General features: G+C 36.9%; 1 protein-coding gene across 7 annotated transcripts in view; it reads right to left on the reverse strand.

Annotated features, from left to right (window-relative positions):
* Positions 1–1372: 1372 nt before the first annotated feature.
* The window catches only part of PHF20L1 (PHD finger protein 20 like 1), a 75779-nt gene continuing 49459 nt past the window's right edge, over positions 1373–27692 (reverse strand). For all 7 annotated transcript variants that reach the window (XM_004602448.2, XM_055125172.1, XM_004602447.3 and 4 more), the window contains 9 exons: positions 24399–24455; positions 23136–23243; positions 19729–19893; positions 16139–16320; positions 14726–14825; positions 13369–13564; positions 8627–8990; positions 6863–7025; positions 1373–5897 (listed from right to left, as the gene is read on the reverse strand). In XM_004602448.2, coding sequence (XP_004602505.1) covers positions 5755–5897; positions 6863–7025; positions 8627–8990; positions 13369–13564; positions 14726–14825; positions 16139–16320; positions 19729–19893; positions 23136–23243; positions 24399–24455 — 1478 coding nt within the window. In that variant the 3' untranslated portion in view covers positions 1373–5754. The remainder of the gene's footprint in view (positions 5898–6862; positions 7026–8626; positions 8991–13368; positions 13565–14725; positions 14826–16138; positions 16321–19728; positions 19894–23135; positions 23244–24398; positions 24456–27692) is intronic.

Here is a 27692-nt window from a genome sequence, read left to right on the forward strand (position 1 = left end):
GATCAGTGATTTTCCTCCTTCTAATGTAAGCATCTACAGCTATTAATTTCTAACATTGGTTGAGATGCATCCCACAAATTTTAGTGTATTCCTTTTCACTCAGTAAAAATACTACCTTTACTTGTAATTAATTTTTCTGACTCACATGTTACTTACAAGTACATTATTAACTTCTAAATACTGGGGTGAAGGGCATGTCCAATTTTATCTCATTGTCATCAGAGAACATAATGTGTATGGCTTCAGTTCTTTAAAAACAGACACCTATTTGATATTCAATATCTATTTTTTGGGTGTTTCATGTGTACTTGGAAAGGAAATGTGTATTCCTGTTGTTAAAAATGCCAATTAGATCTAGTCAAGTGTTCATTTTTGTTCCAGTTGTATCCTGATTTCTATTGGTCCTCTCAATCTAAAGGATGCTTGAGAGGTTGGAGAAATACGACAGGAGGTAAGGAACTTGGCTTTGCATGTAGCTGACCTGGCACTGCATGTGGTCCCTTGGAGCCCTACTAGTAATAATCCCCGAGCACAGAGCCAGGAATAAGCCCTGAGTCCCAGTCCCAGTGAGGTATAGTCCTTAAACAAATAAATTAAAAGGTGAGGGGAAAGTTGAAACCATCAACGGAATTTTGTCTATTTTCTACTCAATGTTAGTATTTGCTTCATGTATTTTCATATTCTATACAATCTGTATATCTTACAATTGCAATTTACTTTTTTTTTGGTGGACTAAAGATGGATGACAAAGTAAAAAGTAGGATAATATTCTATTGGATAGTTAAATGAAAACAGAAAAAATAGAAATTATGTAGCACTGTCATCCCATTGTCCATCGATTTTGCTTGAGCGGGCACCAGTAACGTCTCCATTGTGAGAGTTGTTGTTCCTGATTTTGGCATACCGAATATGCCATGGGTAGCTTGCCAGGCTCTGCCTTGCAAAAATTATGTACTATTTCCAAATGTTAAAGGAAGAGCTTGTTCATGTACTTTTAGTAGGGACACACTTGCAATGCTCAGGTGCCCAACAAAGCTGTGCTGGGGACCCAATTCAGAGCCTTGTACTAGCTAGACATGTGTTCTTAACTTGAACTGTTTCAGCGCACCCTGCTTGTATATATTTATTTTTTAATTTACATTTTATGGTGCCAAGGATCAAGCACAGGGACTCACAGCTCATACATTTTAAAAATAGATGTTAAGTATCCAAACTGTATTTACCCTATTGCATATATTTAAAAACAGTATGGGAATATATTTTTGGTGGTGAACTTACTGCATTAGACACATTCATTTTTAATGATGCATATCTGAACTTGTTATAATGCAATGTTATTTCTATTTTTAAAAGATTGAAAGGAAAATAAAAATGATTACAAATAAATTTTAATATGCAAATATTTACAAACTGGAAATCACATCCTTTGAAATTTAGATTTATGATAAACAAATTTGAATGGAAAAATCAAAATCTCATCGACATAGCAGTGTCAATTTGTGTGCACATTTGTATTGGCTTCTCCCACCCATCCCTTACTCTTCTATACTTCAACTCCCCTTGATGACCTCTATTTAAGTACATTTGAATTTTATCTCCAGTACAAAAACCAGGAGTACCAAAAGATACTAATAGTGCATTATATTTTTAAAGAATTCCTATGAAGAGGTTGCTGACAGAAAATATTTGAAGACCACTATTTTAATTGCAATACCCAATGTTTTCCCCAAGCCCCTTAACATTTAATCATCTTTATTTTCTTTTATCTCTTTGGTTCCATGAATTCTCTGAAATCACCTATCTCATGGGAAAATGTCAAGAGTATTATCTAACCATTAATTCAACATCCAGTCACATAAGTTAATGGCTGACACACACAGATAACATTCAGCATGTCTACGACATTTAATTTTCAACTTACAATTATAAACACTTTCCAGGCACTTCATTTCATTCTCAAAACAAGTCCTAACCCAGGTATTATTTCCATTTTATGGATAAAGAAACCAAAGGTAAGAGATTATTACTAGTGATTTACCAGAGTGAAAATTTGAGCAGAGGATTACAAAGCATGCCTGGTCCACCACACAACTTAGTATTCAATGATACAGTTTCTCCATAGTTGTGTACAATATAGGATAGTGTAAAATCCCTCATTGAGGAATTGTATCTCTAGGCATAGGAAGAGAATGAAGTTCAAATAATTTTCCATGTCTGTAGAGACAAAATAAATGAGTTCTCGGAAGAGAAAAATGACATGAAGACACAAGATGTGAATTGTGAAGACACAATTACAATCTAACATTGTATTTAAATAAACTTAAAATTTTTTTTACAGGGAAGCCCAAAAGATTCATATCACACAGATTTGATTTGCTTTCAAACAGTGGAGCTACTAGTGGTTTCAGAGAAGAAAGCTGAATTAACAACGGATCATTAAAACAAAGGAAAGAAAATGAGCCTGAATTAATACAGGCTTTGAATCTTAAATATGTCACTTAAATATTATCTAGCACTTGAACGTGACTCTGTTTTACCTATTTTATCAAAGAATGCAATAAGATATCATAGGTAGTATGTACATTACTGGGTAGAACAGGGACTGAAGACGCATTAATCCTCTAGCCCGGAAATGACATTTTAATGAGTCAGAATGAAAACAAAGCTAAATTTCTGAGAACAGTACTTGAATCTCCATGACCTTTTTAATGCAAAATAGTGGACTACAATAAATAGTAGAATTGGGAAGGAGGAAGATAACTCCATCCACTCTGAAGAAGCAGCAAGTTACCGATGAGATGGATATAGGTAGGACACATATTACAAGCTGGGACAGTTCAGATAATGTTCTTAATAGAGTGGAGCTCCACCAATTCCAGTTTATTGAAGGAAAATGGGGTGCTTCCTTTTGAACATGTGGAATATGGACATCCGAGAGAAAAATAAGTCCAAGGAAGTAAGATGAGTGTAGGGAAGATGGCCAGAATTTAAAATTATGAGAACAACCACATTTTAAAGAAAATAAAAAATTACTTTTAAGTCAGTAGGACCACACAAAAATATGAAAAAGTACAAATTACGTTTATCAGTAAAATGCTAAGAAGGGTCCATCCCCACCAATCCTCTGTTACGTCTGGGTAGCAGTGAAAGGTTCTTTTGATCAAGAAACACCCTATTTTACTGCATATATATGCATATCTATGTATAGTGTGTGTATGTGTATATGTATATATAGGTCTGCATATGCATTTAAAAAAAATTTTAAAGTAGATCCAAGTGGAAAGATCTGAAATCTCACAATGATCCCTTTTCTCAAAAATGAACTCACTGTCTTACACAAGGGAAGGCTTAGCCCATCAGTTGCTAAAACACTTTAACTGGTTGTTTCTATACTCTGTAATAAAATGGATAGCATGATATAAAACTGATTTTAGACTAAATAAAAATCAAGACTTCCAATTAATATACATAAAACTAGAGCAAAGAGTTCAATAATCTAATTCTTAACAAAATTCCAGTTTGCTGGCTTCTAATAAAGTTATTTACTTCAATGGCATAATAGTAACAAATGTACACTACTTTAAAATGGTCACCAGGGACTGAAAAGATGAGTATTTCTGGGGACAAAAGGTTTTCTGTGCATGTGACAAGAATTTAGGCAACAATAACCATTCACAGGCTAAGGATGCTATTTTTGCTTACATCTGACAAAAAGATACAACTTAAGTGTTTTGAATTGACAAGGAAGAAAAGTACCAGAGCTACTGTTTTAAAACACAAAAAATGCAGTACCAATCCTGAAATGTACACATCAGCAAATTTACTCCACACATGAAATATAGGCACTATTGTCTACCTTTAATATGCAAATATAAGCAATTATTTCATATTATCTCTACTAAAGCTTTTCATGTCTTGATAAGACCTTTGACAAAGTTCACTAGTAAATATACAGGACTGTATATAATGTCTGTTCATCTTTGGCACATTTGTCAAGTTGAAGAATCTCAAAAGGCAATAAAAATTGTAGTGACTGTTTAGTACAATCTTTTAATTACCTTTACATCAAAATATAAGGCCGCAAAAAGGCAAACTGAAGTTTCAGGATATATGAATAGTTTTAATAAAGAGTTTTACATACAGTACCTTACATATAGAACAGTGTGTTTGCAAATTTAAATAATATCTGAATGTACAATGGCATGTATTCTTATCAAAGATAAATTCAAGTTTACTGTGTATCAGTTCTAAAATTCATTTATACAGACTGCTAGAACTGATAAACAGAATGAGGCATAAAATATTCAAGTGTTATATGTCACCAAATAGCCTCCTCAACAGTCTTTTTTCCCCCTTTTAAAAAAGTTTCAAAACCTGTACATACATTTTTTAAAAAATTTTAAAAACAGTCTGTTAAAAGGTAACATTTCATGTTAACCACCAATTCTTATAGACTATAGTATTAAAACTAGATATGTGTAGATATAAATATGTGTAGATTATGTACATATACACGTTGAGTGTTTGTTTCGAACAAGCATACACTCTTACGCATAACTGCGTATGGAGCACTGGGGACCGCACATAACTCACAAGAGCACTGGCAGGCAGGAGGACCTAGGCTCAAAATCCAGCAAGAGCGAACAAAGCAACTTGGTTGCCTTTGGTTTCAGGAGTTTGTCCATTTGTGATCAAAGCTACACGTTTTGAGTGCGCATGTATTTTTTAAAAATAAAATTTATCTTCAGAAATGAAGCTTTTCCAGTATTCCGCTACAGCAGTTAAAAATTCCACAACCACATATTATTTTTGATTTTTTTGTCACTCCTCATCCCAGCTGAGGCTATTTACAGTTTTATTTATTTTTTTCCTGAAGGCAAACACCAAAGCATACTCAGGATCAAACTATATGTTGAAGCCTGAATACTGCAATGCAACTATATATGTAACATATATAGTGTTTATGTCTGAGATACACATTTGTGATAGACTGATGGCATTATGTAAGACTTGGGGTGGGAGAACTCCCACAATTTAGAAAATCCTCTTTCCAGCAGTAACATCATTTGGCACAGTGACCCTTCTGCAAGCCATTTTGTTTTTAGTGAGCTTAATGCTTGCAATAAAATCCAATTATTTGGTGTCTTTTAAAAATAATTCATAATAAAGTAAGAATCCACAACTGTTTTCTCCAGAAGTGAGGTTTCTACTGCCAGATTTCTGATTCAGTACATTCATCATCTATGAAACAGCTCATGATCCTTTAAGTTGAATATCCCATATTTTGGTGCAGCTGGATTAACTGCAGAGAAGACAGTTCTTACAACAACCTTACAGAACTCTCCAGAAATTTAATTTTCCTCTACAATTATGCTGGCCAGACACTGGTATATAAACAAGGCTCTTTCAGCTAGAAACTATATAAATACCATATTTCACTCTACAGGTATCCCAAGTTTCACGTAAGCAACTACTCAAAAATCCTGCTAACTCGATTCCCTTGTATTCTACTTCATTGATCCTTAGCACATAACACATTATCATTTGTAGTTTGCTCATATAAATTTTTTATAAGAACTTCCTCCTTGATGAAGTAGTTCTACATCTTCCTTTTGAGGGCGCCACCAATACTGATGTCACAGCTAATAACCAAAGATGACCAAGCTTTGACTTAACTATCCACTATTATGTGGGTAGCAAAAATTACTTGAAGAAAGCCATGCCTCTCTCCCTTCCATTTGATTTTCACTGTTGTCATACAGAGCAAAGTGTTGCTATTTGTTGAACTTTGCCCATGTCAATTAGGAGCTGTTTGATGTGGCGTTTAAGCTGGGGCAGTCTTGCTAGAGGATCAGGTGGTTCCAACTCCCCTGTGAAATCAAGCCAGCTTTCCAGAACTAAAAGAGAGAAGAGAGCAAATAAATTAGATGGTAACTGAAAGAAGAGTTAAACAATGATAGCATCAGAAGGTTGAAAAAGTAAGGGAGACAAAAAGTCTATGCTTCCTCTCAACAGTCTCGAACTGCATTCTGTCTTTCTTTTAATTTTTTTCTTTTTGGGTCACACCCGGCGATGCTCAGGGGTTACTCCCGGCTCTACACTCAGGAATCACTCCTGGCGGTGCTCAGGGTACCATATGGGATGCTGGGAATCGAACCCGGGTCGACCACGTGCAAGGCAAATGCCCTACCCGCTATGCTATCGCTCCAGCCCTTCAAACTGCTTTCTGGGCAAGCAGAAGAGCATCTTTTCTGCAAAGAAGTTCTGCTCTTTTCTAGGACACTCTGTGGTAGCATAAGCTAATCCCTGCCACCAGTCCTCTATACAAAACAGCTTTATTTTGAGTATTTTCTCTTCCTGTTTTTTTCTAAAATTGGAAACAATCTTTCCCAGTCAAGCTTTCTACTTAAATCGCTTAAATCCTCTTGACTTTACACAAAATACAGGTATGTTAACACATTTGATTCTTTTAAATGCTAAACCTTTTTCTAACACATGAGGAGATAATTTCTTACCATCTTTTGCCATCCCATTATTTTATCACTACTTACAATATGCAAGCATATTAAAAATGGTATGAATGCAATTATTTTCTATATTTTTTAATGAATAACAATGGACTAATAATTCTAATAGGGTTAGGGTTTTGAGTATAAAAGACCACAACAGCCACTGTTGTAAATGTAATATAAAGGGAGCAATAGAGTCCCAGCAGTATGGAGAGCACGTACAGTTTTCTATGCCATCATTTAAAAAGTTTTTCACTAAAAAACATTAAAAATCATCAAAATATTATATCACTAAAATAGCAAATGCACTTTTCAGCCTATAGTAATTGTACTTTGATTTTTTCACAAATTACCATCAACTTCTTTTTCTATGAGGTCCATCCTGCTGGTAACTTCATTCTGCACATTCTCTATGTGTGTAAGGAGATTGAGCTGCCACTGAAGATGTGCATCTCCTGGGTCTTCGGTGCTCTTCTTATCACTATAGACAAACACTGTCTTCTTTTCAGCTGGGGTCTTCTCCAAAGAACCATTGGGAAAAGGAGATTTGGATAAAATGTAACAACATAAAGGAAAGACATGTTAAGAACCTCATCATCCACAATTATTGGTGAAATCCAAACGGAGTCCCACAATGTTCTTAAAATGATCAAATTAAACCTGAGGATGCTTCAAAGCAGACTCAGCCACTATGTCCACAATGTCTAGCAGAGTTATCCAGGAATAAACAGCACTCAATAAATCATGCTACCAAACTGCTATATTTTGTTAGAACATATAGTTAATATTAGACTGATTCCACTCTCAATCTATACCAAAAGGGTGAAGGCAAAAAGCAATAGTGGAAATAGTAAGTAAGTAAGCAAGAATAGCATATAGTATAATTAACTATAGATGAGATTTTACTATTGTAGTAAGATCATAAAGGAGAGGAAAGCTAAAAATATTTAAAAATTTCAAGTACAGACTGTGTAACATACAAAACGTGAACCTGGATTAACAAAAAGTAACCCATTTCATAATATGGATAAATTAAAAAAATACATTGACCATAAACTTTACTAAATACAAGTTTCCCAAATTCAATTAAATATTTATAATGGTTACATGATAAAGAAGTCCAGAAAAATAAAGAACTCATTTTATTTTCTCATCTTATTCTGAAGCACTGGAAATCAAAGTCAGATCTTCCACACAAAAGGCATGCACACTAAAACTTAACCATGTCCCTAACTACTAACATCAAAGTGGCATTTCCAGGATCAGAGTAAGGTAAGGTGCTTGCCTTTCATGTAGCTAAGCACAGAGCCAATAGTAAGCCGAGCACAGCTGGGTGTGGCTCCAATTCTCCCGGTTTGGTTCCCCCCATAAAAAAAAAGTAGCATTTCCAACTAACAGCAACAATTATCCCCCAATATTAAAATAGAGGATGTACAACAACTCTAACGTGAACAGGAAATGTATATAAATATCCAATGTACACAGAGCTGCTTACTACACAATGAGATTGATAACACATTAACACAAATGCTAAATATTAAAAAAAAATTATACAGTGTCACCTTCACCTGATACACATAATCAAAGGAAAACAAGCTTTTATTAATGGTTGTATTAATATAAACATATAACCATAAGGACTTTGATTTTCTCATACACAGATCTTTCCATATACCATAAAACCTGGCACATGTTTTGTGGGGATCTCTTATGTGTGGTTAAAAAAAATGAAACTCTGGGGGCCAGAGAAATAGTACACTGGGTTATGCACTTGCCAATAATGGGCTATCAGGGTTCCAGCTCCAGCACCAAGTCGGTCCCCTGGGCACTGCCAGGAGTGATTTCTGAGCACAGGGTTAGGAGTAAGCCATGAGCATCACCAGGTATGGCCCAAAAACAAAATGAAAGAAATTGAAATGCTTGTCAGAGCAAAAGCTTATTGATTATCACAGTCCTGAATTAGGATAAAATTAAATATGCCAGTGATTCCTTGTAGAGAAACCAAAATATGTCCTTATCCTAATAAGGCATAATTGTGAAATTGAAAATGTAATTATAATTTAAGGTTTCAATATGCTTTCCTTTGTTGTTCTAGCACTAAACAAGACTAGTTATACCTTTCGGGACATTCCATCTTCTTTTCCTGAGTGCTGCAAACGGTTTTTATCTCTTATGTGGAATTCTTGTTCTTCTTCAAAACTACTAACATCATCATCTGAACTCCCTGGGTCTGCAAGAGATTTGCAGTCTTGACCAAAGTTTTGTGGCTTCTGGTAGCTGTGCTCACTTGTTATGTAAGTTCCTTCCATTTTTAGAGGCAAATGAGATGGCTCTTTATGGTTTTGTACATGATGTTTCTTTCCTTCTAAGTTAACCATGTCTTGCATTGTTTTTTTTTTCTCTATTCCAGCAATTACTTGATCGTGGTCTAATCGTTTCCCAGAACAAGCCCAGAAACGAAGGTCAGGATGATATTTTTTCCTTAAAACAAATTTGAAGAGACGAGGTGGGGGGGGGGGAGGCAGATTGTAAATTGGGATGGGGGTGGGGGGAACAAAGGAGGAACATCCATTAACAAGGTTAATATCGTAATAAGATTTAGATGGTAAAATTATATAGTTAACTCTTGATTATCTATGCTGACTTGGGTGACCTTAACCCAAATTTTACTAAAGACTTAAACTACCACATAAGGGAATCAAGTTAGCAGGGAGTCACAGACTTAAGACAAAAGCAAAAGGTATTCTTTAGGTTAATTTGCCCCAGAATTTAAATTTTCACCATTTTATAAAAACGGTACTCAGATGACACAGTGATAATAAATTCAATTCAGTTGACTTCACACACCATAATCTTATATAGACACTGCTTCTTCTAGATTTTTCATTGTAGTTTCATGATATGAAACATTTTTTGGCATATTTGAAAAATGCTATTCAATCAAAAGTAGTACTTATATACAGCAACTAATGAATGGGAGAGATCATATAGCCGCACTTGCTTTGCATGTGACCAACCCAGTTTGATCCCAGATACCATACACGAACCCCACAAGGAGTGATCCGTAGGCATAGAGCCAGGAACATGCTCCAGGTACCGCTGTGAGTGCTCCAAAAATCAAAATAAATTATGAAAAATCAAATAATTAAATAAAAATAAAAAGCAACTAAATTTTTTAAAGGAACATTTTAAAGAAAAAATGATACTAGCCCATCACCAAAATAGGACTATAAATCTCTACAAGCAAAACTATCCCTTCATGGACATTACCAATAACTGAAGTGCAATCTCTTATGCTATTATTCCTATACATGTGTGTGTGTGTGTGTGTGTGTGTGTGTGTGTGTGTGTAATGTTTTACAAAACAGCAGACAGTTTTTTTACACACAAATAGGGAGGTCCCATACAATCTGCTTTACTCATATGTATCATGTATGGGCATTTTGCCCATTAATATATTTAGAATCCCCTTACTTTTACTCTAGGAGTTGTTAAGTATTAATATACCCTTCTCATCTACCCAACTAACTCCCCATTGACAGACTTATGTGTAAGTATATATCTTATATGGAAACGAGAATATATTTTAGTCAGATCAATTTCTATATATTGCATTACAAGACAATGTATGCACCTTTTTTATTCCAAGAGGCTTACAAAGAGGTTATACTAACTGTAACCTCATCAAGAGTTTATGTCAATATCCTTTTATTGTTATATCCAATTATCATACTACCGTACTGTACAGTTAATTGTACAGTAGTTAAAATTCTACAGTGGTAAATGAATTCATTCATTAGAATCAGAGAAAGAAGCCATTATCTGGTACATATAAAACTTTCATAAGGCGGGGCTGGAGTGATAGCACAGCGGGTAGGGCGTTTGCCTTGCACGCGGCCGACCCGGGTTCAAATCCCAGCATCCCATATGGTCCCCTGAGCACCGCCAGGGGTAATTCCTGAGTGCAGAGCCAGGAGTAACCCCTGTGCATCGCCAGGTGTGACCCAAAAACCAAAAAAAAAAAAAAACTTTCATAAGGCTCAAGAATGAATGCATATTAACAAATTCCAAGTTAGATAAAAACTGGAATCAAATTTATCTTCTACTGATATATAAGTAGAATTTTATCATTTGGACCACAAACAATAGGATTTCATCATTAGTAAAATGACAGTTTTTAAAAAAGCTAGTTTTATAGTGCAAGATATTCAATTAAATCCCTTTAAGCACTGAAGAGTTTTCTTGGGGGGGGGCACTGTGGGTGCTGTGCTCTGCTCTTAATCTTGGCTCTATGCGCAAAGAGTACTCCCAAAACACAAAGGATTTGGGGGACAATATACAGTACCATGGATTGAACTCAAGTCAGCTTCAAGAAAACTTAATGAGGGGCTGGAGTAACAGCACTGCAGGTAGGGAGTTTGCCTACCTGGGTTTGATTCCCAGCATCCCATATGGTCCACCAAGCACCGCCAGGGGTAATTCCTGAGTGCATGAGCCAGGAGTAACAACCCCTGTGCAATGCCAGGTGTGACCCAAAAAGAAAAAAAAAAAGAAAGAAAACGTAATGCCCTACCTACAATACTCCCTCCTGCCCCTTGACTGGAGTTTAATTACCTGACCTCTACCACTGAGTATCCAACTATCAAAGGAAGAAAGATGAAGTTTCAAACTTATTATAAGAATTAAATCAAAATATTTGGCATACAACAGACTTTCAATGTAGAGTGATAATAATCATTATTATAAGAAAAATTCCATGAGGGGAGATTACAGGTATGAGTGGATAAATGGTTCAATTAATATGCTTATCAAAATTAGAGATGCATAAAAGTTCATACTGATGTCAATAATGATAAACCATTTTAAATTTCAGGGTTTTGTGTCACACCTGACAGTGTTCAGGATTTACTTCTGGCTCTGTGCTCAGGTTGGCTAGACTAAAAGGCCAAGTGCCTTAGTGCCTTACTTCTTTTTTTTGGGGGGGGGTCACACCCGGCGATGCACAGGGGTCACTCCTGGCTCTGCACTCAGGAATTACCCCTGGAGGAGCTCAGGGGACCATACGGGATGCTGGGAATCAAACCCGGGTCAGCCGTGTGCAAGGCAAACGCCCTACCCGCTGAGCTATCACTCTAGCCCCAGTGCCTTACTTCTTATACTATCCCTCACACCCTATATTATTTCTTTCACTAACGTAAGGCTGGTTTACAATATTTTTTAAAAGGGATGGTTTCAGACCTTTTCAAGCGTGTTACCAAAAAATGCCTGACACTCAGTGCCAGTATCCATCCACCCACTTGATGCCCTCCACTCTTCCAAACTCCTACTCTCAGCCCATCCAGTAATCTGAGAAAAGTACAAGGGTTTGTATTTATTTTGGTGGATAAGAACAATTTGCTGTTTTTTTTTTTCTAAAGTCATAGCTTAGTATGACTGCATTTGCTGACTAACAAGATGGAATTTTCATAAGGAGATGCATATCCAGGTTTTTGAAATACAAAAGAAGCAAACTCCATTCAATAAGCAGTGGCTGAGTACTTATCACTAAATAGATGGGCGAAGACTGAGTAAGAAATAACCCTTACAAGAAATCGTAAGTTTTAAGACAAAACAGACCAAAGAAAATAAAATAGGAAAGCAAAACAAAACAAAGCGCCTGGGACCAGGTTGCCGTGGTTAGGGTACTATGTAATATGTGCCTGACTTGCATTGGATCCTGATCACCAGCACCATATGGTTTCCCCCAGCACCATTGGAAATGGCCCCCAAGCACTGTCTGTGTGACCTGGTACCACTTGGGAGGCCTCCCCAACTGTAAAACAGAAAAACTGTAGCAAGGCAGGCGGCCGCAGTAAACAGAATTTGGCCAAGAATCGAATGATTAACTCCAGTAAAACCAGGAACCCTGAAAAGACATCTACTAAATTATAAACAGTAGAAGGCATTCCTGGGTGTGAATAAAGAAGCTGTAAAAAAGCATGCTTCAATTAGGAATTAAATTAAATTAGGAAAAAATATATGTGAAGGAAAAAAAGCTAGGAAAGGGAAGACATGGCAACAAAATGACAGGTGGACCAAGAACCACAGAGGGACAAAAAAAAAAAAAAGCATGATGATGAGCTCAGCCCCTTTTCACTGGGCACCAAGGGGACTGTAATGTATATAAAAAAGTACTCTGTGCACCAAATGGATGTATAGGGGGTATGGGACAGGGATGGGAGGGGTAGGCTTCTGGTCCAGTCAAGTGAATTTACAAAATGCAAAACTAAAACTTTTGAAAAACCCAACATTTTTGGGAAAAAAAAAAAATTTCAGTGTGTGTACCACCTGGACTGGGGGAGGGCGTGGGGGGGTGTGGGGTGTGTGTGTGTGTGTGTGTGTGTGTAAAAGAATGGTATCCAAGTATTAAGAGCTGAAATAAGAGCATTCTGTGTAGGGAGGTTCAGGTTTGTCACTGTTAAGGGGAAATTAATTTGGAATGACAAAAGGCACAGCACAGGGATGACTGACCTGAGCTGCTGGCTTCCTGAAACGCCATCTTTAGGCAATTTCAAAATACATTATTCAATCTATTTCATCTTGACAGAATTTCTGGAGAAGGACAAAAATAGGTTTCCCAATAGAAACAATTTTACTTTGTGTATATGGTGAGTGCACAAAACAGGGGGATAGGGACTAATGCTGAAATAACAACTGCTGGATCTATGTTCAACCATGTTATATATTCCAGGATGAAGTAGTTATTGATCAGATATTTACTGATTTCTCCTTTTTTAGAAGCTAAACATAAGCCAAGTGACTTCTCCTATAAGAAAATTGATATAGAAGGGTTACCCTCCCTTCGCCACCCTTCACTTACTTTAGTATTCCAATCTTCAGTTGTAACCCATGTAGTACTTCTGTAACACCATAGACATCAGCAAGCAAGTGATGTGTAGAAACTATCTTTTTGGCATTGAGATGAGAATAATTTTCTTTTAAAAATGATAATCCGCACATTCTCCCATTATTCAGCCATTCTTTATCATAACGATACTTTGCACTCCATCTCTGGCCTGTGGATAAGGTTGACATAAAAAAAAAAACCATTACAACATATTCTACCTATTAGACTTCCATTCAACGGACACCTAACACTACTCAGTAAAGACTGCAAACTCTGGTATCAATAACAACTTCAAAAGAAGGGCAAAACTGTGGTCTGAGAATGTAACCTCTCAACGTTCCTTCTGCACATCCAGATTTCCTGTTCACTCAGAAGAACAAATTCCCTTACAGATGCAGCCAGTAGCAAAGAGAACATGGACTACACTAAAGTGTGTACTTGCCATCTGGACAGGTAACACAGGCTGAGGGGGCTGGAGATAAACTAGATTTGGGTATTTGTTTCTCTCACTAACCTTTGTTTTGAACTGGATAAAATAAAAATTCTAGTGAAGAGATTATAGAGATCCTTCTCTCGTGCCTGAGATGCATAAAATCTTTGTATCTTATATAAGCAATATATCCTCCACCATGGCAATACTAATCCTATCTTACTATGATTAGCACACTATATCTGTGTTCCCTACTACAATAAAAAATAAAGGAAGGCCTATTATTTGAGAATAAGTGGTTATTTCCTGTCTTGGAAGCATAAACAATATTCAGAACTCTGCTACTTCAAGAATGTCTAACAAGAAGAATGAAGTAGGTAGAAAACACATGGATGAGGAATCCACAGGCACAGATTTTAATCCAGGCTCTGCCATGTCTAGTTCTATCCATGGGCACAAGGTGTTCAATTTTCTACTCCCTAGTTGTTTCAGCCATAAAAGTGATCACATATGATAATCTGAGATCCTAGCCACTTCTAAAATTAGAAGGATATGTAGCACCATCAGCATTTTTTTTCAAAACCATCTCAGAGGAACCCTAAGTTCAGAAGATAGCTCCCATTTGAATAGACATAACCTATTTTGAAATAATGAATGCCCAGGAATATACCAAAAGGTTGCCAAGTGTGCTGCAGGAAAAAGTCCTACCTCCATCCTTCTTGTAAGACAGGTTCGATGTTGATAACTTATGCTATCACTTTAACCTACATAATATGGACAATAAAACTCTAACAGTAAGAAGTACGCAAAAGCCAACACAGAAGGAGAGTCTCCGTGTGTCACACAGCTGAGACACGATGACTCAGACATGCTGCAGCGCACGCAGTGGTGAAGTCTTACCAGGAGGGTCTCGGCAGATGTAGCAGATGTACTGCTCGGGAATGCTCTCCTCCAGCAGCCCCATGCACACGCTGTGCTGCCAGCACAGGCACTCTTCACACTGGAAACAGAGGAGAGCCTAGAAGCAACCTTGGACTCGCTGTGACACAAATCCCTTTCCTTTCACGAAGCTGGCTTCATCTCTCACTGCTTGCCACCACTCTTACACCACATATTTAAATGATTTTAGATGAACTTTTCTTTTTTCATTTTTAAACTTTTCTTCTCAGCACTGGTTAACAGCAGGGTTTCTTGCATGAATCATTCCAGCACCAGAATTTTCACCAGAGTACCCATTTCCCTCCACCACTGCCTCTATGTCCCCCAGTCTTATTCCCCCCCAGAGCCACTCACCCTCCTCCCCCACCTGTGGCTTCCTACTGTAGATGACTTCTCAGTTTCTGTTGCCTTTGGGCATTTTTTATTCCTCTTACTATGTTTCCTTACATCCCACAAACATAATAGAGGAAAAACCTTTTAAACAGACAATTATATCTTGCTGTACCTGTTAAAAAGCACTTCAGTAAATTAAATCACAAAAAAATTCTTAGAAACTTCTTCCCTCCTTATTTCCCATTGATTTTTAGGTAACCATATCCTTAAAACCCTTCAAAATTACTTTACAAATACAGAATCGTAGAAGCACAGAAATTGGAGGGGGGGAGCAAGTTACAGCAGTGTTTGTAGCAATGACTTCTGGTGATTTTATGATTATGGAGCCCTAATTGCAAAAGCCACTAAAAAACTGGTGGGGAAAATGAAATTTGTATTACTTCATTCTTATAACTAAGGCCTTCAGATATTCCAAATGTCATCACAAAATATAAATTATCCTTCCCCATTTTCTTAAAGATATTCTTTCTACAGAAAGAGGTTGCTTATAATTGTTAGCATTTACAACAAAGTTTCCCTTTAATCTCTGCGAACAGTGGAGACTTTTATTTCAATACCTGTCAATTAAAGCGTGACTATGTAATGTAAATTACTAAACAACAGGGATCCTCAACAGTAAGACACCTTCCATGTAGGCACTTACAAAACTTATTAGTTCTGGAAATGAATTCTACCTTGGGAACCAAAGAGAGAGAGAGCACAGTAGGCAGGGCACTTGCCTTTCATGCAGCCAACCTCAGTTGGAAACCTGGCACCCCACAGGGTCTCTTAAGCTCCACCAAAAATAATCCCTGAGAGGAGAGCTAAGATAAGCACTGAGTATCACCAGGTGTGCCCTCAAAACAAAAACATAAAAAAAAAAAAACCATGATGGCATGTTAGAAACCCCCACCTTCAATTGGATGATTAATAAACAGAAACCAGATGGCTGCGCACCTGAAGTGACTACCTTAATTTGGTACTACAGGGAATACAGGTTACCTGAATCATGAAGCCATTCTCCTCATCCATTTCACAAATGCATCGCACAATTTCATTAAGAGCATCATCTTCATCTTGGGATTCCTCAAAATTGGTAGAATCAAAGTCCTGATTGTACTCATCCCCACTCAGAAGTAAACTCTCTGTTGAAGAATCGTCTAGGAATTCCACATCTGATAAGTCTAGAATATACAAAAAGTATACTCAGCATATTTTTTTGATTTTCAGGTCATTTTCCAGCAAGAAAGAAGCTGCAGAAGAGATTATACACTATGACAACTTTAGAAAGAGAAGGAAAACATGGGAATAAGTTGTCATTGGACAAAAACAAATGATTATTAAAGTCTAATAATCATCAAATAATAATCAAATGATTATTAAAGCTTAATTAAAGATGAATGCTTTGAAACATCTTCACGTATACAATATTACAAGAGACTTAAAATATCCCCTACTATGGGAATTTAGACAAGCTGAGATAATTCAATTTGCATACCTTTCAGAGAATTTTAAAAATGCTATCCCTTGGGGCTGGAGTGATAGCACAGCGGGTAGGGCGTTTGTCTTGCATGCAGCCAACCCAGGTTCGATTCCCAGCATCCCATATGGTCCCCTGAGCACCGCCAGGAGTAATTCCTGAGTGCATGAGCCAGGAGTAACCCCTGAGCATAGCCAGGTGTAACCCAAAAACAAAACAAACAAACAAACAAAATGCTATCCCTTTGTATCTTCACAAAAACCATGGCTTATAAAGATAAGTTCAGAACTGTAGCAGAGATAGTCAGCAATTCAAAGAAGTAAAGGAAGCCTCTGAGGTTCTAATATTAAAACTAGTACTCTGAACAGTATTAAATTTCATCAACTACCACTGCATTCCCTATATGCCTAGCACTATATTATACAGTCACTTAGTGATGATGAAAACTGCATCTAGGACTGCCTGACTGTAAAGTCTTACGATTTCATCAATATTTCTTAAACTTGGATGATGAAGCACCCATAACATCTCTAGATGCTCTTTTGATATTAGATTTTCATGTAATACTTAATAAATGACTTTCACAATAGTAATTAATAGGTTGGGCATTCGCCTTTCACGCAGACGACCCAAGTTCAATTCCTCCGCCCCTCTCGGAGAGCCCGGCAAGCTACCGAAGTATTGAGCCTGTGCGGCAGAGCCTGGCATGCTACCAGTGCATATTGGATATGCCAAATACAGTAACAATAAGTCTCTCAATGAGAGACGTTACTGGTGCCCGCTCGAACAAATCGATGAGCAACGGGATGACAGTGACAGTGACAGAATAGTTAATTTAAAATGATTCTCAGGGTCAGGGATTTGGCTCAGTGGCAGAGCATACCCATATTCAATTTCGAGCCTGTAAAACAAAAACCCTTCTCCTGCCAATTCTTTTTGAAAGGAACTAGTTAGTATATCTCACATGTACTTGGATGGCCAAAGTTTATATGTTAAAATGCAAATGTAACTCATTGGCCAGAAAATCCAATTTGAGTAACTAATTCCCAAGCACCAAACAAATGCTTGGCTAATGGTGGAGGGAAGGTGACCGCAGTAGTTGGACTGGAGATGGAGTATTGAATGCCTGTAACAAATCATCAAGAGGTTTGTAAAATGTCTGGAAGCAAAGTGAGAAAAGTAAGTCCTACTTCCCCATCACATTTAAATAGCTAACTGAACAGTATCTCCAACTGAGGGACCACATGAACACTTACTCCCCGTTTGCCCCTTGAACTTCAAGGTAACTTTTTCAGATTGTATTTTCAAAATGGGAGTTTTAGATCATGGTCACCTAGGAATTTATAAATCAGAAATTCGTAAGATGAAGTCCTGAACAGCATTTAAATGTATATTGACATTTGAGAACCTCTGCCCTTTCTAAAATCTTTTTTTTCTCAAGCGCAGTACCTGATCCCATGAAGGGCAGAACAGAGACATGGTGAAGTCAAGGGAATATATAGATTCATGATACTTATTCCACCCTTCTCTCATATGTTAGAGTTCCATCAGTACTGCTGGTTCATACATAATCTCCTGCCCTACTCTCAGAGCTTGGTACCCTATGGTACAGATGCATTTCAGATCCTGAGTAGCTCACTGGTATGCATAGTGCAGGTGATTTTCAACCCTAGTTGCCTTGCCTCCCAGAACAGTTCAGAAGCTATATCGAAAGAGAGATGTACCCTCTCAGAAATCTCACATAGTTATACTCTGGGGCAGGGCCCAGTACTGGTATATTTTGTCATAGGTATAAAAACATCAGAGCAATGATTACAATGTATACATAGTAGTAATACCCAATGGTCCAAATGGGAAAAAGAACTTGTGCTTGTTGGAAAAGGAAGGGGTTGGGAGGGATAAAAACTTTTCCTCAAATTTTCTCTTCTGCAGAAACTAAAATAACTCGATTGCTGTGCATTTACTTTAGAGTTGAGAAGTTGCTTTACCCAGAGTGGGCAAGCAAAGAATTAGTCCTGAAAAAGAGCAGGAGGAAACGGAAAAAGAAAACACATTGTCTAGTATCTACCATATAAGGCACTCAGAAGGAAACGACAAAAAATGAGCTCACCCATAGGTACCCCTCATACACTACATTAAGATGCAGACCCTAGGAATTCTGGGATTTTACATAAGATGAGGCTATCTTCATTTCCTGACTCTGGCTACTACGGTCCTGGAGTTCCAACCCCAAGCCCTTGCCTTCAGTGTCTCAGAATCATGCAAGACCCTCCTGCTGAGAACAGTGGGATGTCAGGATCCTCATGATTTCTACTCTTGAGACTGACTGCTAGGAAAATCTGAGTGACTCAAACTCTAGGACTCTTAATCCCACCTGACATGGGCTTTTGTTTACATAAGGATCCCTAATATCCAACTATGTTTGCACCTGTAATTTGATAACATTAGATGTAGAGGTAGATTAGGTGTAGATGTATCTGTGATGAGAAATCCAAAGTGCATCTTTAAAACTATGATCAATACTCAGATAATAAAAGTTTTATCAATACCGGTGTTAAGACAGACCCTAGTTTGACTTTTAATTCTAATACCAAATAGATTGCAAAATTACATAACCTGCTAAGTCTCTGCTTATTTACCTACATGATGTGACTAACAATATTTACCTTAAAGGTTGGTGGTGAATAGATATTTTTTAAAAAATTAAAAACCTAAAGACTAGTATAGATACTCAAAATAATATATCCTCAATTACAAAAATCAATTATTAGCTATATAAAAAGTAGTTCAATTTTAAACATTAAAATGTCATATTTGGGAGCTGGAGTGATAGCACAGCGTTTGCCTTGCACGCGGCCAACCCGGGTTCGATTCCCAGCATCCCATATGGTCCGCTGAGCACCGCCAGGAGTAATTCCTGAGTGCAGAGCCAGGAGTAACCCCTGAGCATCGCTGGGTGTGACCCAAAAAGCAAAAAAAAAAAAAAAAGCCATATTTATCAAATGACTTTTTAAGTTGTGTGCCTGATCACAAAGGTTCTCAATAAAATATTATTCAGTTATGCATTTAAAAATTTTAAGATTTATATTAAATATTACTTGGTTACACATACTTTCACCACTAAGATCAACTGACAAAATTGCCCTTGGGTACTGATAAGTTGTATTTTTCTCCGTAAACATGCTTCGCAGAGCTAGAGAACTCCCAGACGATCGAGTTAGTGGAGAAGAGCACCTTTCCAAAAATTCTAGGGAACTGTCTTCATAGTCTGAATAATCTGCAACATAAAGTACATAAAGATATATTAATGAAGTATTAAGCAATCAAGAAGAGTCACTACAATGACATTAACAATAAAGCCATATTTCAAAATACATAAAATAATCATCTTAATACTTTCTCTTCTCACCCAGAAACAACTATAGGTCATTGTATATCTGCTAAGTTGAATTCAGTTAGAATATCTGAAAAATAGATCCCAGGCATTATTTACATGGCAGGGACCACCTTTTTCTAAATGATAGCAGTAAAATCTTGGTGCACACTCCAGAAGTGAATGTTTTTTTTTTCTACATTTTCTCTCTGCTACAATGACAGCTGTATCTGTAGTAAAATGTACAAAATGGAAATTAACTGTGCTTATTTTTTTTCAGATTATTATGTAGGTTCTGCCAACTATTATAATGATAATCTGATCAGCAAAACCTTCAGCCAAAAAACCTCTGCACAAAACTAACTAACTGGTCCTGAAAGAAATGACAAAGGTTTGAATAATGCCAGGATAATGATCCCTCGATGTTAGACTCAAGAAAAGATGGTGAACGAATATATTCAGATGAAGAATTAGTTGTGGAGAGAAGATGAACAAGTTCCTACTCAATGGCTTCTACTGTCTCAGGTAACTGTGAAACAAAGGATGCCAATTGGGACAGGTAAGGGAATAAGTAAGCAATGGAAAACAGTAGGGGAGAGTGAGGAAAGGATAAGATGGGGAAGGCAATTTGAATCCCTGCATTCAATTCTTAGCACTAACTCAAATGACAAGTGCCATCCCAAAAGACCTGTCATCTGGATCCTTGAGGGTCACAACACAGTGTGCGTCCCACAGTAAATTCGACAAGTCACTGTGGGAACAACACAACTAACATGTAGCTCCTGGTCATAGTAGCCTCAATAATAAAAAGGAAAGAAAAGGAGATGAATATCATATATTACTTGATCTTAGCATTTCAAGGTTTCTAAGTATCTATTTAAAGTCTTTTGCCTATTTTCCTACTGCTTTTGGTTTCTTTTTTGATTTGTAAGAGTTCAAATTTTCTGAATACTAATTCAGAAAATCTACGTGTTGCAAAGTTCTTTTTTTTTTTTTTTTTTTTGGTTTTTGGGTCACACCTGGGATAGGATTTACTCCTGGCTCTGCACTCAGGAATCACCCCTGGTGGTGCTCAGGGGACCATATGGGATGCTGGGAATCGAACCCGTGTTGGCCAAGTGCAAGGTAAACGCCCTACCCACTGTGCTATTGCTCTAGCCCCAGTTCTTAATTTCAGTCAAATCAAATTTTCAATTTTTTAGGGTTAGCATTTTTTGTTTGTTTAAACATCGTTCTAACAGAACCTCAAATTTAGATGATTTAAATAACTTTTCAAAATTAGCAGAGAACAGTATGGGAAAGGACAATGGTCTGATAACTTTATTCATTTTTGCAGGAATTAATTTTGCAAGTTTTAACTATCTTCTTAGTATTTTGGCTTTTCATTAAATGTTCATTAAATGTCCATTAAATATCTGCTCATTTATGAAGTGCTCACTCTTTCATTTTTATTAAAACATTTTATATTTAGAGGCTGGAGCTATAGTACAGTGGGTAGGGCATTTGCCTTGCACGGGGCCAACCTGGACTCAATCCCATATAGTTCCCCGAGCACCACCAGGAGTAATTCCTGAGTGCAGAGCCAAGAGTAAGCCCTGTTCACCACTGGCTATGACCCAAAAAGTAAAAAATAAATACATTTTATATTTATATTTTATTAACCATTGTTAACATGTTTATTGGCATGTTTTATTAAATGCCTGCTCACATTTAATTTTTAAAAATATTTTATGGTTCATTAATCATTATTGTTTTTTGGTGCATTTTATAAGTGTCCGCTCATATGTCTATTAAGTGAGTGTCTGCTCATATTTTCATTACTTATCTCTTTTGGGCTTGTTATTTTCTTAAAGCAGAAAGTTTAAGTGATTTTTCTATTACTTTTCGAATACAGACCTGTACATCATATTTTCCTTGTGCACTCTTAACTGTCTTTTCAAGTTTTGATACATAATTTTTCATCCTCATGTGTGTGGAAGGCAGTTTTTGGGGAAATGATAAGATGCAAGTGACTATCCCACTCTACTATCTAACCCCTCTTCATGGTTTTTAACACCTTATTTACCTTTCCTTTTGTACTGTTCTTTGATCTGAGTTATTGAAATGTATGGCTTGATTTCTAAGCATATGGGAACTTTCTCTTCTTAATTTTATTATTATCATTATTTTGGTTCAGCACCTGGCAGTGCTCAGGGCTTACTCCTAGCTCTGTTCAGGGATCTCTCCTAGGGGATCAGGGAACAATCCTATGGGGTGCTGGGGATCCAATCACTCAGCAGCATGCAAGGCAAGCACCCTACCTACTACCTACCCTATCTCCAGTTCCTATTTTATCCTTTTGATACTGATTTTAATTTACAATACTGCAGGTAGACACCATACTCTGCATTATCAACCTTTAAAATGTGTCGAGATTTTTTTTATAAGTTTCAGCTTGTGTTCCATTTCAGTGTTTGTGTCTATTTAAGAAACTCTTTAGGAACTAAGCTTGGTATCCTGGGGTCAAGATTGTTGCAGTGATCTTTCTTATCATTAAAAAATATTTTTGAGTGCCCCATACATTTAGAACATTGCTTCATCTTCTCTAATCTTATTTTTGGACTTCACGAAAATAACAGCTGCATTTCTAAACCTTACATGATAATCTCATATAATTGCTGATATATGTGAATTTCTTTTGTTTCTTGTTTGGTTTACACTCAGTAAAGCTGAAGGCTTACTCCTGGCTGGATGCTCAGGGATCACTTCTAGCAGTGCTCAGTAAACTTTATATGGCGCCGAATGTATAACCTGAGCCAGCCACATGCAAGTGCCTTGTTAATATACTATCTCCCAGCCCCATGGATTTATTTCTTATTTAAAAATGATTTTAATGAATACCTTATTTCTTAATTTTTATTTTTCTGTCTTACAAATTCTTTTGGATTTGGGGTTTATTTTTGTGTGTTTTTTTTGGGGGGTGGTCACATACAGTAGTAGTCAGAGGCAATTCCTGATGCAGTGTTTAGGATTCCCTCCCAATAGTGCTAAGGGAACCATGAGGCGCCAGAGATCACAGCTGGAGGATCCCAAATGCAAAGCTTAAGCTTCACCCCTATATCTTTAAAGACAGATTACTGATATGAAAGACCATTTTAGATACTTACCATGCTGCTTAGATTTCTTTTTCTTCTTTTTCTTCTTTTTCTGTTTAGGTTTGTAATGATCTCTGTCTCTCTTCTCTTTTTTCTCCTTATCCTTTTCTTTTCTCTTACCTATATGACAAAAGTGAGTAAATAAATTAGTAGTCAATATTGATCCTGAGTTGATCCTTTGTGATTAACCTAAAAGCAGCATTTATGTTTTAATCAGCTATTCCAGTCACCTGCCCAGAGTGGATGGATTCAATTAAACTGTTCCTGTCATGAGTCTGGAACTCCTGATTAGATTATTGGACTATAAGAGGGGATCTTCATTAGCAGTGTTGAGAAATCCCAACTCCTGACACCTTAAAGTTAACACAGACAGTAGTTAAAATCTTTAAATGAGTAATATAACTCAGTTTCCTGAAGTGGTAAGAAATAAACCTCATAATTTAAGAAAGCTTTAACTGAGAAGACTCAGCATATCTATATATAATTTAATAAATTTATATTAGAAAAGTAAACAAATATGAACGTTTTTGAATAAAAACTTCAATCCACACTTCCTTAAGTTTTATATTAATGTCCCACTCCATACAAGAATTAAGACTAAGAAAACAAAAGAACTTAACAGACTGACTGTCCCCAACATTTTAACAATCTGTTGTTGAAGTATATTCACTTTAACAAAAATAAATGTTAAACAGCTTTCAGTGGTATTTTATCTAAAATCAAATTCATCACACATATATTCAACTATCAGTTTATTCTAAATTTGTCAACAATACTTAACCAACTTTAAGTGACCCAAGCTCCAGTTTACTATTTGGTTAAACAGTTTATAGCTATCATTCATTATTCAATAGTTTTAGTCACTATAGATTAAAAAGTTGCCAAAAAAACTGTGACAGTTTTCTAAGGAAGGTTGAAGTCTGAAAAGAAGGACTTAATTTTTCATCTAATTTCTAAATCTCAACAATGTTAAATGCTGGCTTATTTTTTTAAGTAGCCATAATTTTACCTAAAAATGCTTTAAGAACACAAAGTTACCAGAGAAAGTTATACTCTGTGACATATATGTACATGTATATGTACATATATACATATATATATGATACCTTCTAAAAAATCTATCAGGAGCTAAGAAATACTAATTAATACTAACTCATCATTCATCCCTAAAAAAGTATTAATACCTAGGGAAGTACTAAAGAAGGGGCAACCTATGGCATCCCATGCTCAAGCTTTGTATTCTTTTTCCGCTTAAAGATTACTTTCTATTCATACCAAATGCTGTTGAGCTTTTTTCTTCCAATTTCACTTTTTTCTCTGTTTTCGATACTCCTGTAGATTTAGGGAAAAAATGAAAGCTTAGTCAGAAAACGTTGAGTGAATGGGACAATGTTTTACACTATGACTGCTCACAAATACTACATAAGCTCTTTCCCCATATAGGGCTACATTATTTTACTGTCTAAATTTATAACAAAGAAGCAGGATTTCTTTTTCACTTGAAAAAAACCATTAAGCTTAGTTTCTGTTTCTTCAGATATCTCCCAGAGTCCACAATGGCTTCCCCACTGGTTAGCTATGTGATATTTAGGATGTAACTGAATTCTTCTCTGTTTCCTTTCTGCCAAATATAAATACACATGTACTGGCTTGTAATGTGATGATTATATAAACAGAGTACATAAGATGTTCAGCATGGTGTCTGAGGCTGAAATGCATTGGTCGGTACAGGGAACATTTCACTTTTGGTGACAGTATGACATGAATGCTGTCCATGTCATCTTAATGAAATGTTAAGCTTCACACAAAGAACATAAGTTTTCAATAATTTGTATCAAGTTTTATAAATAATATTTAACATTTCTTCCCTAACAAAAACTTCTACCTTTGAACTCCACCATGAATATATTGTTAGGTAATTATAAAGGTGAAAATAGAATCAGTTTAGCAAGTCATTCTGGACTATACATAAATCTAAAATACTATGTTCATTGATGCAAGAATATTCATCCATAACAACATCCAGAATTATTATCCAAAAATTAGTATACAATAATCCAATAACAACATATTTTATTTCTTTTGTTTTGTTTTTGTTTTTTGGGTCATACCCGGCGATGCACAAGGGTCACTCCTGGCTCTGCACTCAGTAACTCCCCCTGGCGATGCTCAGGGGACCATATGGGAGGCTGGGAATCAACCCGGGTCGGCCGCGTGCAAGGCAAACGCCCTACCTGCTGTGCTATCACTCCAGCCCCAATAACAACATATTTTAGAATCAATAGTGCACCACAAAACAACAGAGCTTCCATATGGATTTCATAAAATTTCTCAACTCATATTCAACCCTTCCCAACATTGTCTTATTTGCTTTTGAATTAAACTAAGAAAACTACAAATACTTTTTTTTTTCTTTTTGGGTGAAATCCGGCAATGCACAGGGCTTATTCCTGGCTCTGCACTCAGGAATTATTACTAATATCTACTACTAATAGTACCCTACCCGCTGTACTATTGCTCTAGCCCCTACATATACCTTTTATTAAAAAATTATTTATTAATTTATTTTGCTTTTTGGGTCACACCCAGCGATGCTCAGCGGTTACTCCTGGCTCTTCTCTCAGGAATTACTCCTTGTGGTGCATGGGGGACTATATGGGATGCTGGGGATTGAACCTGGGTCGGCAACATGCAAGACAAATGCCCTACCTGCCATACTATCGCTCTGGCAGGCCCCCCCACAAATACTTTTTGAAATGTAATTTCAGCCTATTGAATTATACTTTAATATAATCAAATATAAGACTCCTATGAGGTATTGAAAAAGCTAAAACTTTTATCTTCATCTTACTTCAAGTATTTTCTATATGTTAAACATAAAAAACACTACTCAACTTGAATACCAGTGAATTAAATAAGAACATAGTCTTTTACTTATTACTAAAAAGACATTATCTCAAAGGGAAACACAATCACACTTGCTTATTATCAAATCTATTAAACAAATAAATGTACCATTTCCTTTTTACTAAGTACTACTAATTATCACATCATGAAAATTCTACGTATCTGACATCATGAAAATTCTACGTATCTGACACAATTTCTTTAAAATAATAAACATTTATAATACAGACATGAGAAATATTCTCCCAGTGATACATATTCAATGGCATAAAATTTATGTAAGACACAATTCAGGGCCAGAGAGATAACACAGTGGATAAGACAGTTGCCTTGCATACAGTCAACCCAGGTTTGATCACCAGCACATCATACAGGTGTTTGAGCACAGTCAGGAGAGATCTCCTAGTGGAGAGCCATGAGTAAGCACTGAGCACTGTTGGGTCTGGTCCAAATCCCCACATCCCAGTGAGGATAAAATTCAGAGAGTGCACTTATTAATTATTGCATTCTAAGTCCCTAATTCTCTGAAGCTGAATTCTCTGGCTGAAAAGTAGAATCACTGTCACTGTCATTATCATCCAGTTGTTCACTGATTCTCTTGAGTAGGCGCCAGTAATGTCTCCATTTATCCTAGCCCTGAGATTTTAGCAGCCTCTCTTTACTCGTCCTTCCCAAGGGTGCTGCATTGGAGGCTCTTTCAGGGTCAGGGGAATGAGAACAATCATTGTTACTGTTTGGCATATCAAATACGCCATGGAGAGCTTGCCAGGCTCTGCCATGAGGGAAGAATACTCTCGGTAGCTTGTCGGGTTCTCCGAGAGGGAGAACTAGGCTGTACGAGGTCGCTTCTGGGAACTTTGTTTTATAGTCTCTGGATCTTGGCTGTTGATGGGATTACATGGCGCTGGGGGCAGTTGTGGGTGTGGCTGCCTAGCTACTGGAAAAATGGGGGATCTGGGTGAAGGAGGCCCAGTCCCCATCTGAGCAGGCTTGGAGATCTCAGCCCCGCACACCTTGGTTCCTCTGCCAGTTTCTTCATGCATGAGGCTCATCTGAGTGTGTGGAGAGTGGCCTTGAGCATGGCTGTGGCTGGGTTCCGGAAGTCTTCGGCTGCTGGGGCTCTGCTCAGGGTGGGGAGGGACTCAACTCGCCCCCACTCCGAGGGACCCCGGTGAAGACAGCCAGGCGTGGGGGCAGGAGACTCTGCCAAAATCCCCAATGCTGTTTCAAATCACAGCAACTTTCTTTTTTGGGCTCCTTTTACTAATTAGAATACGTAAGTTCCCTCAGATATTTGAAATAAAAAGACACTTATGAACTGCCTCTGCCAGAACACAAGTCATACTACAGAAAGACTGACATTCCCAGAGTACTTTTAGAAAGTCAAAGTTCTAGATTCAGTTTGGAAGCATCTAGTGGCCCAAGTTTTAAAATTAAGTGATTTCAAAAGTAAAATCTGAAGGACTAGTTGAGATATTCATATTGTTATGAATATATCACAGATATTCACTATGAGATACTCATAGTAAAGGTAAGACTTTTTTAATTAACATTTTTTTTTACTGAATCACCATGAGATACAGCTACAAAGCTTTCAAGATTGAGTTTCAGTTATACAATGATCCATCCTTCCACCAGTGTGCATTTCCCACAACCAATGTA

This window comes from Sorex araneus, chromosome 2, assembly GCF_027595985.1.
Source record: "Sorex araneus isolate mSorAra2 chromosome 2, mSorAra2.pri, whole genome shotgun sequence".
Classification (NCBI taxonomy): Eukaryota; Metazoa; Chordata; class Mammalia; order Eulipotyphla; family Soricidae; genus Sorex; species Sorex araneus.